The sequence below is a fragment of the Metopolophium dirhodum genome, chromosome 7, assembly GCF_019925205.1.
Source record: "Metopolophium dirhodum isolate CAU chromosome 7, ASM1992520v1, whole genome shotgun sequence".
Classification (NCBI taxonomy): domain Eukaryota; kingdom Metazoa; phylum Arthropoda; class Insecta; order Hemiptera; family Aphididae; genus Metopolophium; species Metopolophium dirhodum.
The window spans coordinates 26376115-26396372 of record NC_083566.1 but is presented as its reverse complement, the minus strand read 5'-3'; the positions used below and the strand labels follow the sequence as shown (position 1 = coordinate 26396372).

The 20258-nt window shown below is 29.9% G+C and overlaps 1 protein-coding gene across 3 annotated transcripts in view; it reads left to right on the top strand.

The window, feature by feature from the left end:
- LOC132948567 (glutamate-gated chloride channel-like) overlaps positions 1-20258 on the top strand; it is an 88764-nt gene that overhangs the window by 38175 nt on the left and 30331 nt on the right. For all 3 annotated transcript variants that reach the window (XM_061019091.1, XM_061019089.1, XM_061019090.1), the window contains 8 exons: positions 440-535; positions 5473-5561; positions 7462-7526; positions 9397-9617; positions 11701-11783; positions 13172-13312; positions 13581-13733; positions 13822-14036. In XM_061019091.1, coding sequence (XP_060875074.1) covers positions 444-535; positions 5473-5561; positions 7462-7526; positions 9397-9617; positions 11701-11783; positions 13172-13312; positions 13581-13733; positions 13822-14036 — 1059 coding nt within the window. In that variant the 5' untranslated portion in view covers positions 440-443. The remainder of the gene's footprint in view (positions 1-439; positions 536-5472; positions 5562-7461; positions 7527-9396; positions 9618-11700; positions 11784-13171; positions 13313-13580; positions 13734-13821; positions 14037-20258) is intronic.

Here is a 20258-nt window from a genome sequence, read left to right as displayed (position 1 = left end):
ATGTGCTGATTTATGTACCTACCTAAAATATAATTAATACTACTCTACTTTCAAATATTTAGCAGCTGATTGATTAAAATATAATACTTTTTCGCTACAATCATATATAGTTGTATAATAAGTGTTCTGGTATATTAATAATATTCTACTTGTGAGTTGTGGTAATAGATAAAACGCTTGATAAATGGTCTAGCCGTTTCTAAGAATTTTGAGTAATTCGTCTGTCTCATAATTTATCATTAACTGACTGATAATTTAAATTGAATATGTGTGTATAATATATGAAATAATTATACGAACGCGAGTGTAATATAAAAACGAAGTATTTCATGCATAGGTATCACTGTTATAATAATGTGATGTAGATACTCGTTTTACCAAAAATTAATAACTATATAAATTTGATCTATAAGTAATTTTTTTTTTCTTATTATAATAGCACGATGAACTTTTCCAAATTACTGTACGTATCTATACTTTGCGTATCAATTTTGAAATATTCAGAATCAGCGCAGCCTAAAGAAGTACCATTCAAGTAAGTAATTACTAATTTATATGTTACGTTTTAAATTAAATTACATGTTTATAGTAGATAATACATTCTATATTTTCTGCTATTGACCACATTGGTAAATAACAGATGTGTTATTTTATTAATCGTTGATAATATTGATCATTTTAGATCGATTAATGAATACAATTTAAAATACCTTAAATTCGTTTATAATATTATAAAATATATATTAAATATACAGAGTGATTCACCAAACATTCTCACCCCCTTATTTTATTAAAAAATACAGTTATTAAAAATATGATTTTTTCAATTTTAAAATATACTAAAAGACCGTATACTTTCAAGTTCATGAGATTTTTAGTAGGTACTACTTAAGGTTACCCTGTCCCTGTGGAGATACAAACTTCTGTTTTTCAAATGAGAAGCGCTCATTTCTAATGTAAATTATTTAGCTGATAAATTTTTGGACATTTTTAAACATCAGAATCGAAATTCCAATGTTTAGTTTTTAAGTTATTTAACTTTATGTACTAAGGATATAGGTCTATGTTAATGGGTTTGGAAAATATATGGTGCCTATGATGAGTTGAAAATTTTAGCGATTAATATTAATCCATCAACATTAATAGTTTGTATAAAATATGGTCCAAGTATAATAAATATTAAATACTACCTAGGTTTAATGAGAAAATATTCGTTTGAATTTTGAATTGAATATTTCATTATTTAAAAAAAAATTATACACTAAATAATTTACAGTAAAAACAGGGTCCTCATTTGAAAACAGAAGTTTGTATCACCACAGATAGTCAGAAAATGTCTCAAATAGTGTAATGTAGATTATATAACTGATAGAACAAGAAGTAGAACACATAAATAGTAATTTTGATATTATTAAATTAGTTTTAGTGACTCGGCGCGGCGCAATGGCTGAAATCAATCACACAACGTGATTGAGAGTAAGCAACGGCCGCTGCTACTAGTTCTTGGATGGGAGAATACCATGATGGATCCATAGTAACAAAAACCTTGTTTAAATAAAAACCTAGTACAAAAAAATTCAAATTCTAAATAGAATTTGATTAAAATAATTATTAAAAGAAAATAGAGGTTAAGCATACTTGGTGAATCATATTGTCAGTATCACCCTGTATATAATATCATATTATAATGGTATTATAATCAAAAAAAAATTTAACTCTCCTAGTAAGAACAATTTTATTTTAGTATATAGCTTAATACAACAAAATACTATTATAGTCTGTAATTTTTTAATTTTACGGGCCAATATATATACATTAAAATTAATATAATAGTAAAAAAAAGATAATTAACCAATAAATACATAAACATAATATTAAATAAAAAATATTTTTTTAAGTACCTATAAATGTAAATTGTAATTTATATTTATTATTGTTATTAATTGTAATTTATATCATTTAAAAATGTGATATCATACAAATACTATGAAGATAATTATGATGATCATGTATTATTTGTAACGGGATAAACCGTCACTGTATTAAAGTGGTCCTTTTCAGGACCACCAAACACAACAGTATGGCAACATAATGCGACACAAGTAATAGACGCGACATATTAGAATAAGTAGTTTACCAACAGGAAAATTTCACGGAAATAACAAACAAGAACCACATTAACAAAGCGAACACCAACGGGTCGAGGTGTGGTTATTGCTTATCAAAGCAACCATCCTCGACCAATCACAGGACAACAAAGGGAAACAAATAGTATATATACCGGGACAGTTCACCGGTCAAATTGAAGGCAAACTATCCACACCACGCAAAATTCTTGCAGGAGTGCCTCAAGGTTCCTGCCTCGCCCCACACTTATTCTGTCTGTACATAAATGATCTACCATCTCACCCCAGCTGCAAAACCGCACTCTTTGCAGACGACACTCTGTTCTACGCAACCAGCACTTCCAACGACGCCGCCACCAAAAAGCTACAAATGCAGATCGACGCAGCTGTAAGGTGGTTCCACGACTGGAAAATATCGATAAATCCTCTCAAAACCACTGCAGTAATGTTCTCCCACAGATCCACCTCAAACTCCATCAACCCCAAAATCAAAAACACCAACATCAAGTGGTCAATTTCCATGAAGTACCTCGGTGTTCATATTGACCATAAACTCAAATTTTTCAAACACATCAACTCCACTATTAACAAATGCAAAGCAGTTAAACATTCATTATATTCTATGCTATCCAGCTCAACTTTAAATATCAACACTAAATGCTTCATATACAACACTTACATCCGATCCATCGCCACGTACGCATCACCTATATGGGCCTCCAACATCTCAAACAATAGCTGGACCAAGCTTGAAAGGCTCCAATCCACCTCACTCCGCCAAATTACCGGACAACCATGGTACGTGAACAACAGGGCGATCCGCCATTCCACCGGCTATGTACTTCTCAAGGATCACATTCAGTCACTAACTAACTCCGTCAAAATTCAAATTCAGCAATCCCCTCACAACCACATCTCCGAAATCAGCAACAGAACAACAATCACAGCAAACTATGTAAAACGACCCATAAACTTTTAATCTACAAGCACCAGTCAAACTAAAATCTTCTGCAAGCTCCCGAGCTCAATTCATCTCACTCCTTCCACTACTTCACTCACACTACCAGAGGCTTAAAGCCTGAAATAGTGCACAACATACAAAGCAAAGCAAAAGCCGGTCAAATAATCCACCACACCAGTCTTCAACATATCTTCTACAAGTCAACAAGCACTATAGAAGACCCGAAGACCTGAAGACCCGAAGACTATCAACGCAGCAGCAACACCGACCTGAACGACACCGGCGAAGCTGATCCGACCTAACCAGTCCACGACGACGCACCCTGAACGCACCGATCTAACGTGATCGCCCGATACCGCCGAGACTCAACAGTACCCGGCATACCTGGCTAATAAGCGCCACTTCACGGACCGACGACGCCAAGCCTACCGTGTACATCCAGCGATCGACGACAACGGATAGCCGCCACACCGGGACCTGATTGACCCACCGACGGCAGCGTATAATATAATTATACTCCGGCGATCCATTACTGACAGTCCACCCGTTCAATCGAGTCCAGTCACACCGTTGGACGAATACCAAGACACGCCGGGAACCGACTTCGCGACGTAACTTGGCCAATCGACTATTCAGCAAGCCGACAAGTAGTACCACGTTTTCCCCTACGGCGAGCTATTTCGAGTTTCGCCGCGAGGAAGAACCGAACCCACACGACTTGCTCGAGTCCGTGCACGGACGGTTTCTACTCTCCCCTATTATTGTATTACTTCTACGAAACGTATAGGCAAGTCCCGACTATTGTTTTGCTCGCGCCTCTTCAGGCCCGAACCCGCCCGCCGCGGCCGCTTCCTTAAGCCTGCCGCGCGGCCCGGGATAACTTGCCCCGATCATTATAAACATTACTTATTGGTTATATAATAAACGAATCATAACAATACATAACGCATTGGTATTTACGACACGGGACGTCACGAACAGACGCTCCGTATCATATTATATGTATATTTTAACGATTAATGTTAATGTTAACATTAAAAATTTTTTAAATCAGTAGGTATAAGTAAAGAAACAGAATTAAAAAAAGATATTTTTAAGTAATTTCATAATTTATTTTCTTATTTTTAAAAACAACTTTAAACAATTTACTGCACTTGGCCATTTTACTTGCATCACAATGTAATGGAATATCACCATACTCAGTCAGTTGCTATTTCTTCCAAAAAGGCAATAAATCTCAAATGTCTTTGAGGTGTATTACCACTACGTTCACAATTTACAATTTTTCTTATAATTTTGTGCATATCATATTTCATGATACCTACCTATTATATAGTTTTGACATTTAATGGTTAGTAATTTACCTCTAGGATATTTAATACATTTTATAAACAAAAAGAAAACAATTAAAAATTGAGATAATTAGAAAATGTATAACTAAATACACTAATACAGTAATTATTTGGAATATCTATCGTTGGGTGGAATGATAACAATTTAAATTAATATAATAATATTTAAAGGAAACTAATTTTTTTTTTTATTGGTCTTTTTATCTTTTTTTATTAGAGCCCGGCAACTATGGCTATTAACTATTGTAAGGGTTACGATTAGTAGGGTTGGAACGGTTGGTACGGTTGTGGTTGGCAACATGTGTATGTGTGACAAGGTTTTTTCTACTATGGACCCATCATGGTGACATGGTGGTCACCCGTCCAGGAACTAGTAGCAGCGGCTGTTGCTTACTCTCAATCACGTTGCGTGATTAATTTCAGCCACTTCGCCGCGCTAGGCCAATTTAATAATAAAAAAATTACTATTTATGTGTTCTACTTTTTGTTGTATCAGTTATACAATCTACATTTTGTATTATATTTATTAGAGCAAGGACGGTTTAATGAGTTTATAGTAATGTCGTGTTACTTTGTTTTGATACATCTCTTATATAAGTACCTGTCAATAATTTATCGAAAACAGTACTTTTATTAATTCAGGTTTCTTAAATTACAGTCATTATCTATTCCTTAATAGTACCAATGGAATTAGTTATTAGAATGTATTTGCAATAAATCGGTTTCGAATTTAATATTACAATTTACAACCCATACAACATGGAGAATAACTTGGTTATGTACCCAAGGCCCATGCACAGAACAATCTCAAAAGTATAACTTTATACTACCTAGTACCTTACATTGACTTCATAAAATAATTAAAACTCATTCAAAAGCAGCCTATTAATTTTTTTTTATTTATCAGGTATTTAATACACTTGCATATGGCTCTTTTATCCTTTAAATAAGACATAGGTATTTAATGATTCAATAATCGATTAAGTTGTTTTAGACATAAGTAGACTGATAACAATGTATACATTGTGTTTAGATTTGAAAATGGAAAATCGGACAAACATATACTTGATCAATTATTGAATACCGACATTTATGACAAGCGACTATTACCACCGTCATATGGTAAGCATATTATAGTAATTATATATTGTTTTTACGTTTTTTAAATTTGAAATTAGTACAATTTATACAGACGAGACTCAATAATTTAATTACAGAATTAGTTAAATTATTATTATTTTTTAGTTCAAAATATTAGTTAGTTGTAACTTGTAAGTAGATTGTACATTTTAAATTAGGTCACGATCGATTTTAATATAAATAATTTTGAAAATCGTAATTTAGTTAGAGTAACATACATTTTTAATCCATTTACTGTAGTCAATACCTACTGTAGTTCTCAGACTTTTGATATAACATAAAAAGTTAATTATGATTACGAGTTTAATAATTTAAATAGGTGTGTATTTTCCCTCTGCAGAAATTATATGAGCTGTCAAAAAGTTTAGTTAAACGCATAGTTTATTTATAAATATTACATTATACCTACTCATACAAGTTTTTGTACCTTTTAACGAATTTATATAGCCAGTCAAACGTAAAAAGATGATTAAGTTACATCATACAATCTGTGCAACGAACCGGATACCGTAATAGAAATATTAAATAATATTTATTGTATTATTATTTATTATCGAGGTGGTAATAAAATATTATGTAATAATATTATATTATATTATATTTTATCATAATATAATATTATGTACTTACACACAAAGTTGTTGTAAAAAATGTATACCACTCGAACGAATAATTTTCGCGCAGATGATTTTTTTTTTTACATTAAATGTTTACCAACCAAATTTTGGTTATACAAAAATAACGATCGACCCACCACAATAATATTATACCTACATTTAGTGGGCGCAATAACAGACTATACTATCAAATCATTATTAGATACCTACCTAATACCTATACAATATTAATTACTATGTTATCGCCCGTGCGATTAATTCAAACATAATGCATAATACGATTAACCATTATTAATTGGGCTTCTGAATGCATTACTAATTGATAGTTTTAGACAATATACATGTATTTATGATTTCATCATTAGTAGGTTTAAACATTATATTTTATCATTTATTTATTCATATTATACGAGTATTTTAAAAGATTAATTCATCATACCTGCAAATTTGAACAAGACGAATACCTTATCACGCTATCAAATATAATTAAATTATAAAGTTGTAACAGAACTACATGTACCTAAGATTATAATATAATGTCACACGTCACACGCTCACACCTGATACACGATTATTAATTTTAATTTATTTTAAAGATTTAATGATAACAGTTGGATGTAGTTGTAAGATGGCCTCACACTAAGAGCTTCTATTATTTTTATATTTTCCTCGAATAAATACATTTTTCAGACTCGAGTAAGCTATTGCAGTTTGCAATACCTGTTACCCTTACCATTTAAGCATGTTTTTTAAATTGAACAACATTATAAGTGTGATTACGACAATAAAGTAATTCTAAAATTAATTTATAATATTCGATTTGATTTGTCACAAACTAAGATTTATTGAGAATAATTTTTTATCGTGCAGTTTAAACTTTAAAACGCATAATATTTCATCAAAATTATAGTTCCTAATAAATTGAATTGTACATAATATTTACTAATATTGGTTTTTAAATTGATGCCAAACATTAAAACTAATATTCGGTACAACAATATTATTAGATAGGTAGGTAGGTACTTAAGGTCCGAAAGTACATTATCAAATACAGTCGAGTCACCATAACTCGAAGTCGAAGGGAGATTAATTAAAAAAATAGCTTCGGGAGATGTATTATTCGAGAATCGAAATACTCAAGTCGAGTTAACCCTAACCCTAACCTAACCTCAAAGGGAGTAAAAGTTTTTCGAGTTAACTTGAATTATATAAGACTTATTAAATATTTTAGAACAATACTATTATAATTTATTATATTTTTACAGGTCCTTCAATAGTCAATGTCAGCGTAGTGTTATTTACATTGTCATCCCCCGATGAATCAAGTTTGGTAAATTACTAATTATTTTTTTTTTTTTATATTTATTAAGACACACGATTTGGACATTTTTCATAATATTATATAAAATTAAAATGACTATATTATACCGTATGGTTAATGTGGTATTTTGTATTTTTGTTTCATAAATGTGGGTATAGATACTTACCATAAATCTATGTTAAATTCCATATCAAATTAGTGCATAAATTATAATATTTAAATGTAACCCATAATGAACCATTTTTATATATAGCGATTTTAGTAGCTGTATTGTGAATACTAAACAATAATTAAGAACTGTTATTACAGTGAACGGTGTTTTTCTCGTAATTTTTTGAACTAGCGTATTAAACAGCCAATCGCCTAACTATAAATATTCGTTACCAAGTAGTCGGTTAAAACTTAAAAGTTTAGAAACACATCATTTAGTGTAATATCTAGCAATAGTGATAATTTATTTATTTTTTCACTAATTCTTCTGTTGCGGAAAAGTATTCTTAGAAAAACAATAGTGAATGAGAATAACTGCTATTACTACTGCAGGTGGAACTTATTATGGGTGTAGGAAATTGTCTGGCCGTGGATGGACCTTCTGGCTCACAGTCGTAAAAATATTTTAACATATTTTCTACAATAAATAGTTAGGCGTTTTTCACAATTCATTCAAACTAAATAATAATCATAACTAAATTGTGCTAGTGAGAAAATATTAATACATTATAACCAACATAATATTATTGGATAGTTTCGAAAAAATATTTCTGAACCGAAAAATAAACATAATGCGGTCTATAGTTCAAGCTATGAAACATTAACCATATCTCTGGTAACAAGTTTTTGATAAAGTCGTTTACAATATCGTTTGACGACGGTGGTGGGGGGAGGGGGAGTTGGTTTATATGCATAAATAAATAGATTCTGAATCAAATCCAAATACGACGCGCGTACACGCTATTTCCGTGTTAGTGTGTAACCCTTCGTTTTAATTCTGTTCGACAACAGCGTTGAAATGGTTTATATACTTTCGGTGAATACGGTGTTTTACGTTTTTGCACTGCACGTTGGACAATGGAAACTCCTATAACATGCGAGCTTTAAACACTGATGAACTATTCGTCTACCGTCACCATAGCCCAAAATCGGGCCATTTGCCAAGTACTCAAGTCATTTAGTGCGTTTTAGCACCCCGAGGAATAATTTACATAACAGCCCCGTCGGCACTATCATCGCATTATACACGACGTACATAATATATAATTTATACGTATGATATTTTCCGTTATTTATAAAACACGACCGACCGGTGTACTTACGACGTGTATAATATAATATACTTATAGCAGGTATGTGCAATTAACGACTCACTCAAGACTGTGTATAGGTAGGTGGAGAGCTGAGAAAAATTGAGAAAAATTGAGAGATATTTTTGTGTATCCCTATTTTTGTTTTAATTGGAACCCGTCAGTAATCATCAGTTTTATAGCTAGCATTCTAACGCTCCATTTTCTAAGACTGTTAAAACAATTTTAAAAATGCTACTTATTTATTCGTTTGTTTTTAAAATGTATTATTCCGTGGAATTAGTCAAATGAAGTAACTTATGAGTTATGTTACGAAAGTCATAAAACGTCCAAAATCATCAACATAAAAAGTTTATATTTTTATCGTTGATATAAAATAATATACCGGTATTCTATTTATTTTGTCGAAAAATCACGTTTTATATCTGAAATGTTCGATGGTTTGTGACAAAGCTTGTGAGAGGTGTACTAATGTGCCAAGGAATGGTATTTTTTAATAAGTCAAGCGCCGTATAGGTGAGAATGTATAGTTGTGATTGTAGTATTGTACTTATCATGCCATACGTCATTTGTTGCAGAAATATGACATAGAATTTCTGCTGCAACAAGAGTGGTTCGACTCAAGACTGCGGTATCCAAATCAGACAGCTTTCAGTGTTCTGAACGGCATTCACCATCAGGGTGACATATGGCTGCCTGACACGAACTTTCACATGCACGGTGACTTTAAGCCGAGCCAGCGGCCTATAAGGTTCACTCTGAACGTGTACAATGACGGCCGAGTTGAGTACACAACCAGGTACAGTTGTAAAGATCTATATATACCCACGGTACTTATACATACCTATATATATAGGACTGGAATTAAAAACTGACTATGTCCGTAAACAGCTCAAAAAGAGACAAATTATTTTCAAAATTTTATCGTGTATAGAAAATGCTAATACAAACATTCAGTGAAATATTCAAGTATCTACAGTCACTCGTTTTTTAATTACAACAAAATAAGAAAATCCTTACATGAGAAATCGAGTGAATATCAAATGTTGTAAAAATATGAATTTCAAACGCTCATAAAAATTTAATTTGACTTTCTTGTATACATTTTTTTTTAATAATTGTTGACAAACTTATGAGGAATCTTATATTACATTTCCAATCCTTAGATTTAAAAAGAACATTTTTCATGAATTTCTAACTCAAAATAATTTCGAAATTTTCGTCATTTTTACGTATTTTGTCAATATTTGAACTTTAGATGTTTATAAAAAAAATTGTGATTATGGTTTTTTAATTTTATTTAACTGCCTTTGAAACAATAACCTAGGAGCCTTCTATTAAATTTTCAAGCTTTTTTAACCAACAAATAAATTGTATTGATATTTAAAAAAAAAACTGAAAATATCCGTAAACAGCTTAAATCAAGTCAAAATATTTGGAAAATATTATGTTGTATAGAAAATGCTAATATAAACATTCAGTCACAATTGCATGTACTTACGGTCATTTGTTTTAGAGTTGCACCAAAAACCAAAATCGATTTTCTCGAAAACAGATTTTGCGTAAAAATTCCCGTTTTTCCTTAATTTTTGTTTTGTTTTTCACGTCACTTTTTAAAACTACTGTTGAAAAGTTACTGTTGAAGAAAATCCAATCATTTTTACTGTCCCAAAAGGTGATGACAGACACAAAAATAAAGAAATAAAAAAAACACACATCATTATAAAATCAGTACATTCATCGCTTCGCTCAGAATCTAAAAGTGTGTTTTAAATTATACTTCAATAATAGAAGAAATTATGAAAACTAAAATAGAAATATTATTTTTGTCTTTTTAATTTGTAGATATTATGAGATTGGCGATTAAAGAGTATTTTATAACATCTAACACACTGCAGTAGCTACAATCTGGCAATCATGAAATCTTCTCGATAAGAGCTTTGCACAGCAATTTGTAGAAAATGATTTAAAACTGGAAAAATGCCATAAAATAAAATGTTATATATTTTGTTAGTGAAAAAAAAATGATTATCAGTATCACCCAAAACACATTTTCCACTTGAAGAGCTTTATCACAACACTTTATAGCAAAATAAAAGCCTTTATGACTTATATATTATATTATATAGTCAAACTTTCAACAGTTAACTATCTCGTAAGGCTCGGAAATGTAAACAACATTTGTAAAATTTAGTTTTTGGAAACTTATGTATGTAAATCCAAAATATTTAGTACTGTTGTTCTTTTTTCAATAATCTATTGGTAGAGAAATAGTCGTCAAGAAATATCTATTGCGACTATTAACTTTCGTAGCTTACGTTTTTAATTCCAAAATTTGAATCGGAATATTTTCAAAAAAACAATTAAATAAGAATAGTGAATATCAAACGAACGTTATTTTTTAATGAGTAAGTTTTTTATGTGTAACTAAGAGAAGTGTAATGGGTACTTCACAAAATGTGTAGTAGGTACCTGCAACTTTCCGCCTCGTCAACATTTTACACGTTTATTACCTAATTACGTTAGGTACCTACATTTATTCGTAGAATATTCAATATTTATAAATTAAGAGTTTATTAAAATTTTTCAGCTTCAGACTATACAATTAAAAATTAAAATATAGGTTGAAATATTATACATATTAAAAATTCTCAGAGAAATAAATAAGGGCAATATTATAATATATTCTAATTTAATTTATTTACGTATATTACATTTTCCATAAATAAAATTTCAAATAGGTATGTAGTATGTTAAAACATTTGAAATAATTAATATTCTCCCGCTGTATACAAATAAAATTATATACATAATAGATAAATATATTATACTTTTGTTAAATAATTTCTTTCAAATTACTATTATTTTTTATTTTTCCATAGACGTCATCTGATGTTGGTTTGCGAAGGGTCGATGAACATATTCCCATTTGATCAACCACTCTGTACATTTTCCATGGAAAGCAGTAAGTACAAGAATTAATAATAACAATAAATTAATAAGTAACATGCGTGTCAGATAAAAATTTCTTCAATTATTATTATAATGCATGTGGGTACTCATTACATTTAACGATCGATCAACAAAAACGGAATAATTCATATTAAATACATGTAAAGTATTATTTAAAATATGTTTAAAATCTTGGTTTTAAGTTAGTACGAAAACAATACCAATTCATATCTATTGACTCGGTCGATCACGGTCGTGGCGTGAGCTAAGTAAAAAAATAATAAAATAATAGCACCGGCACTACAGTGTTAATATACATATCGAAACTGGAGTTGAAAAAAACACTTCGTCGAACTCCATAAAAATAAGGCTTAGTAAAAAAAGATCAGTCATTCATAAGATCTTTGAACACTATAAAGATGTGATATCATAAAAAAAAATGCTAAGTAAATTGAATAAAGTACACTTATTTTATTTCAACAGTTTAATTATTTACATGGTGAGAAATTATTTTGACAAGTATAGATTTGTCCATTGTTATACTGCAGTTCTAATGCATTTTATTTATTTTGTTCACGTTATTTCGTGTCATATAAACTATAAATAGTATAATATAATTTCTCGCCAAGTTAATAAATTATTAGAACAAAATAAATGAACATAAATTCAATTTACTTAGAATTTGTTCATGATAATAATAAATTACATCTTTATAGAGCTTAAAGATCTTATAAATGACTGATTTTTTTTTTACTTACCGCCTAGCCATTTTTTACGTGGAGTTCGACGAAGTGTTTAATTTAGTTGTGATATTTGTGATACTATATATCATATTACATTTTATAATTTATTGCTTATCATTGAAAATAATAATTACTTTGCTGATTACACAGATTATAAAACCAGATAGTGCGCTTCGTAATTCCTATTCAAGCCATGTAATTCTGAAAAATATCAATAGATATTAGATATTATAAGATATATCTACAACCGTGATCAAAACATACCTCGGAATCAGTATCACCAATAAGAGAGAAAAATAGTTGTTATGAGAAATTATTGATTGTTAATTGTACGCATCACTGATATTTAGCACTCGCGCCATAATCCTACTCCCTAGCCATTGTCATATTATTTGATACAATAATTATGGTAAAGGTGTACAATAATTTATTCCTCACATGTAGTCCTACTGCATTGAGAAGGGCTTGAGTTCAGTAAATGCAGAAGTGCACCATCTGGTTATATATAATCTGTGATGGTATAATGATGTTTGTGCTTGCATAAGATAAATGTTGTTGGGATTTGGAGATTTTAATCGATTGACGGTAGGTAGGTAGAAATAAATAATAATTTTTCTCAACAATTTTTTTTTTAATTTCAAAACTTTTCTTTTCACAGTATCGTATGAGAAGTCTGATTTAAAGTATGTCTGGAAAGACGATAGTTTTGTTTTAATAAAGTCGCCTAATCTGAAAACTTCAAATGCTTACTTGGAACGAAATCGAACTTACGAATGTGCTTCTACTGGGAGTTGGAGAGGTAATATAAAACGTTTTTAAACAACATATTATTCGGCATACGCATAATATAATATTAATATGAATAATTATAATAGGTTTTATTTCACTATTATTATCTCAGTTCATTTTTTTTATTATTTTATATTATATAATACTGTATGTTGTTTTTATTTTAAATTTGTATTCGTGGTTGTCGTGTTTCACTTTAAATGCAGTAACATATTGCTGTAATCAATATTTTAAATAAAAAACATTTTTTTTTTTAAATATATATACACATATTCCAGGTAATTACAGTTGTCTACAAGTGGAATTGATATTTAGTAGAGATAGGACGTTTTACTTCGCTACTATTTTCATACCAGGGTTAATTTTAGTCACCTCATCATTTATCACATTTTTCCTAGAATGGGACGCAGTACCAGCGAGGACAATTATTGGTCATTATAATTTTTTTATTTTTATCATATTTCATGATTTTATATTGAATTATAATACTAAATCAAATGTTAATTCACGTATTTTCAGGCGTTACGACAATGTTGAATTACTTTACGACCTCCAACAGTTTCCGCCGGACATTGCCCGACGTAGCTAATTTGACTGCTATGAATGTTTGGGACGGAGTTTGTATGTGCTTTGTGTTTGCCAGTTTCGTAGAATTTGTAATAGTAAATTGTACGGGGAGGAGAAAAGTAAAATCAAACATTTCGAGTAACGCGGGAAGTTGCAGTATTTCTAAGGTATGATTATTAGCTCATTATTTATAAATCTGCCGCACTAAGAAATGTCTATATTGTCTAAATATGATGTTTCATATTAAACAATCTTTAACTTCTGTGTAATGTTAGAACTCGCAACTGTTGAGTTAAAAGAATATTTAATAAGTATACTGATAAACACGAGTTTTACGGAAGTCAGCCTGTTATGTTTAGGTGTACCATATTTTAGACATATCTGTCGACATTTTTTATTCCTACATAAATATTGGATGTGATCGCCGGTAAGACTTTTTTGTAAAGGTTCGTAAGCAATCTTCATAAGGGATTAAAAAAATATGTATAACATATTATGTAAACATTGAATAAATATATATAGCTACAACCAACAACAATCCTTGGCCCAGATCTGGAACAAGGCGAGTGAGCATGTGCGGGCAGACGATTTATGCCCAGAGCTAATGAAATTATGTTAATGTTCTTCTAATGTATAAGATAATGCGAGAGATTGTAGAACTCTTATACCTACCTATGTTATTAAACTATACAAACAACATACGTGTTTACTGTAAACATTTTATATCGTATTATACGCACGCAATCATTATTAAATATGTATTATAACTAATAACGCTTAATTTAATAACCACCAACCAGTCAAAATTATAATTTAATTCTTTAAGTAAATCAACATGGTTTTCGGCTTTTATAGTAAACTGCCCTACGGTGGTAGCAATTCATTATATTACCTATTATTATCATTACCGATCCGCAGCTGACTAAATTTGCTAGCTATGCGTTTCTTTAATCGTGCAGACTCGTGATTTAACGTTATAAGCCTCAAACAAGAAAAATCGATTTATTTTATACTCGCCGGCTAAAACGTAGTAGGTAAGCATCTTACATTGTACAATACATAGACATATAAATATATTTTTCTTTTTATTATTATTCAATGAATTCCGCCCCTTGATTGTTATCGGGAATACAATATAGACTATAGAGCATAAAACCCTTTATTATTCTGTATGAACTATAATATGAGGTAACGTACGTGAAAAAGTCTGGTAAATCAGACCTCGGAATTTTATTAAACTTGGCACGTATACATTCTTAATAACATGGAGTTGTCGGTTAGTTGGCACATAGATGTGTGTTTGTGTACGCGGTCACTGTATATTTCGCTTAAGGGCAACGTGGTAATTTTCCATAAAACCCAATGCACAGCTACTACTTGGCGTAAAAAAATGTCACGAATAAAAAGCCATTAAAACTTTCACATTCTCGCGGGAATAATATAATTTTTGAAACATTCTTTTATTCCATTAAAAATTGTATTTAATATCCGTATAAAAATAATGTACCATAGGTACTCCAAAAACTCAAAACCTAGAGTTTTCCGGATCCATTACGTCTAAAATTATACGAGGAATATACTATCAACTAAACATTATATTTTAAAGAACAATTGTTATGGGAACGTACACAAATATAACATAGGCACCTACACTGTAATTTATGTCATTATGTCATAGAAAAAAACAGAAATAATTATTAATTTTGAAAGTGAAATAAATTGTTTGACGTTTAGTTATGTTTTTCTTTCGAAACTGAAACTATATTTTTTAGCCAAATACATCAAATGTTAATATAATAATATAATTTAAAATAATAATCCCTCATAAAATTATTAAATGTTTACGTAATTAAATTTGTAACGTTTCGTGTCATTTATTTGAGGATTTGATATACGTTTCTCGATAACGATATAAATATTATACATGTTATTTTATTCTACTGAAAATTTGTAATAAAATAGTTATGATAAATAATATGCCAATTTAAAAGCCTTCCCTCTGTTAAAATGTTTATTTCTTTATCGAAAAATAAATGTCAATAGTTGAGTTACTTGCGCCACGCACATTTAATTACATTTTACCATAATTTATATTCCTAAACTATTATTTTGATTTTCTTTATTCACAACACTCGGCCTGAATTTTGTTCGTTTAAAATGAGTATTAAAAGTAAGTTCATGGAAAAAAGGAGTGAACACATATATTTTTTTATTTTTTTTAGTACAAGAGACTAAACTCACTGTACGTTTCTATACAATATTGTGTTCCTGAAATTATTCACATTTTATTCTTTATGTTCAATAAAATCTAAAACATTTGTGAGAAGGACACGTGAAATTGTACGCAGAAAATGTTCATAAATATTTTCTCTAATTATTTCCAATTAATTACCGTGGTACGGAACGCAAACTTTTCGACTATATTATGGTATATGGCACGGCAGAAATAAAATAAATACTTTGGTTGGATATTAATGAGGAGAATACGGGGCACATGCACGAATAGAAAATATAAACTTTCATAAGAAGTTAAATTCAATAGAAGGTATTTCAAAGAAAATGAAATATTAATAATACGCCTGATGACACGAATCAAAATCTATCTGAACTTTCAACGATAGTCCAACAAATTTCGGGAACGAGTATCATATTAATCTTACCTCAAAATTAAATTGGCACGACATTTTATGTTTAAATGTTCAATTAAAATTTGCAATTACCATTCACAAAGTATTTACCAAACAATAAAATAAATAGTCACCCAAAATAAATAATATTTAAGCATTTCATTCCTTAACACAGTTTACTTTACTAATAGGTACAATGTGAATTAAACTTCATTCCTAATACAGTTACAATATCGTACAAAGTTTAAGTTTGTCGCCATGGAAATGGATACCTAACTAGGGTTTAAATATTATTAGCATTTCACCTATTTTTTAGCCCCTTATTAAACGTGTCGTTATCTTCAACGTATATTCAATATTGTACATTAATTATATTATTATGTCGTCAATAAAACTGAACCATAATAACTTGGCTGTGACCACAATACGTGGTATAAAACACTCACTTTTTTTCACAGGCATTTTTTTACAAAAACTATACTGAATACATCGTATATTTCTCTATAATATCGTATATTGTTTTTACCTAAGTAGGTATATAGCCATATAGGTGCCTACTCATTTTGTGTCTAATATAAAAATACAAATTGGATCTTATTAGTTCATAAATACATATTTATATTTCTAACAAAACCTTAAAGATTATAAACTTAAATAGAAATAAAGGAAGTTCGTAAGAAAATAAAATAAATATGGGGCCCTGCAAAATTCGGCACCGGGCCCCGAAATCCATTGGGCCGACACTGAATGCACTTACTTGCGTTTTTGTTGGGTTGGGTTTTAGTGAGTTTTGTGTATAGTATCAATCCAATTTCTCCAGTGCATGTAGCATGTGTGAGTGTTTGTTAAATTTCGCTAAACGTATGTCCTTGGGCAGTTATTGCTAGATTGTCAGCGTATATAGGAAACGACGGGTAGTTTCAATAATGGGCTGGTCATTCGTACATACGTTGAAAAGTATTGGTGCCAATATTTTTTTACAATCATGTGTTGTAGATGTAAAACTATTTGAAAATATAATTGTATGAATAATTTAAACTTTGAGGTTTAACGTTAAATTAAAATTGCATGATACATTTGATAATATAATAGTTATATAATTATATGTATGATGTCACAAATATTAGGTTCCTAGTTAAAATAAAAACTGTTGTAAATTCTATTGACATATTATTTTTTTAATTCGTATCACACAATATAATATATAAATATCAATAACCTTTACAGTTATTGACAATATAATTGTTTATCTGACTCAACGTTAATGATTCAAACATGCGTTTTTCAAGTGAAGCGCAAACTGTCTATTATCATATGATTTTGTTCAATATTTTGAATTTTACTGATAACAATAATTACACACATTGTACTCGTAAAATCCAAATCGACTCAATTCGGGTGTTTCAATGATGCGTGTGTGTTTTAGACATTCTTTTGGGTTAAACTTCCGAAAAGTTTCACGAGGTCCACTTGAGATTAGAAATTTAATACAACTAAAAAAAAAAGAAAGAACTTGTAATTTTCAGAAATTTTAAGACGTGGTTTTTGAAAAATTGTGAATAACTAACAGCCACCTCGACGGTGACACGTGGCAGTTTAATTTTCGGGTTCGAACAAAACTTTTAACTATAAATACTCGAGAACGGAAAATAAAGTTAATCACATATTGTTATAGGTATACTTTAAAAATCTATTTTAGTAAAAGTTTGTAGTCTGCAAAATAAACGCAAAATATAATTTTATTGTAATTTTATGAAACACGACGTTTGTAGTTTGGTACTATTTATACATTTTTCTTATATATATTTAATTTAATTAATAAAACGTATAGTTTTAAATGATAAATGTTGATAATTTCATACAAAATTGATACTCTGTAAAATATAAACGTGGGGGACGGAGTGGCTGTTCGAACTCGACCACCAGCGGCTTTTTACTTCGGGTAGTCACGGTGTCCGAAAAGAGAGGCCGCCATCCCCCACCCGGACATGGCAGATACCTACGGGTGCCCACTTAAAATTCTGCCAAAACAACATTTATGTGTTCAAAACCTACAGTACCCTCCCCCACAGTTCCACAGGCGATTGTAGGCTGTACGTTCATGCAATAATTCTATGAATGATAAATACATAAATTGACCAAATCAATGCAAAAGCCCTATACTATATCTATTCAAACTCACAAATCGCAATAAAATATTCATAGGTATATACATTATGCTAATAAATAAAATGAATTATATTTTATTCTTTTTATACTTTAGAAACGTTTTCTTTTCATTGTTTCAACAAAATAACAATTAATTTAATAAAGGAAGAAAAAAAAGCGTTTTTCTACAAATACCTATGCCCTATAATTGCATAACCGAGGTGCCGTGTTTAGATTATGTACTGTTTTTAATTTTCAATGGACTTATATTTTTTTTATTATTAATTCACTCGCGGAAACTTAGGCCATTGGGTGGTTTTTACTGTGGGGGAGGGTACTGTAAGTTTAAACACGTGTGTTTTGTTTTGGAAGAGTTTTTGTGGGCATCCGTAGGTATCTGCCATGCCCGGGTGGGGGATGGCGGAACTTCTCTCCGGACACCGTAACTTGACCGAAGAAAAATGCCGCCCGCGGCCGGCAGAACTTATATATTGTTTGGAACTGTTATCAATTGCTTCCATTAATCAACTTAAATCAACAGATTAGTTAGATTTTATTGTCAAAAAGTCATGAAAAAAAAACCCAAAGATCTTATAAATGTATTATATTATTAAAAATAAATGGAAGAATCATACATAATATTATACCAAATAATGAATAAAAAATAATTTTGTTTGAAATGTTTGACACAGTAAGATATCAGCTGAATTTAATAAAAATTATTTAAAAAAGTAGTTCGATTAAGGATTCAGTTTTTGCCTTTCAAAAACATACATTATGTAGGTATTAAATATTATATTAAAATTTTTAATCGGTTATGATTATTAATGACTGTATTATAATAAATAAATCTGAATAATCTGGAGCCTATTACACATTCCAGAATGACTCGTTTAAAATGCATTAGAACGGTAATATTGTACGTATAAAATCTACAGACAAACATACTTCTTATGTACCTATAATATATTATAATATAGAAGTTTTATTTGAGCATTATACATTATAATAATATATGTTTAGACTTTAGATAGCGTTTATTTCAATACAAAATAATAATAAAACAATTTTAATCTTTATGTTTAATCGATCGGTTTTCATCAATTTGGAGATACAAATACCTATAAAAACTATGAACGCGCATATAGTATACACGCAGATTGTTTGATGAGAATTATTCAAAATATATTGTTTAAACGCCTAAATTATTGGTACCAACCTATGTAAAGTGCTGTTATAATGTCATTGAACAAAAATTACGTGTATAATAAATATATAGTATACACATGATTATCAAGGAAAGAAATATTTTAAATTTAATAAGTTAATTTACAGTTGAGGTTAAGGTTGAAGTTATTGATTAAGATAAATTTATTTATAAATTATAAATAACTATTGATTTTTTCACCATATAAAATATGCATACATTGCTGACCCATATCAATCAATATTCCTAAACTATATGAACAAGCATTTGGAATTGTTTTATATTTGAAAAAATACAAGTGGTATTAAAGTGTTCTCGTTGCTATTTGTCTTTGTAAATTGCTGCTTTTAGTGTTCAATCCCAAAAGTTCGCTAGTTTTTTTAGATATAATCTGTCTTCATATACTT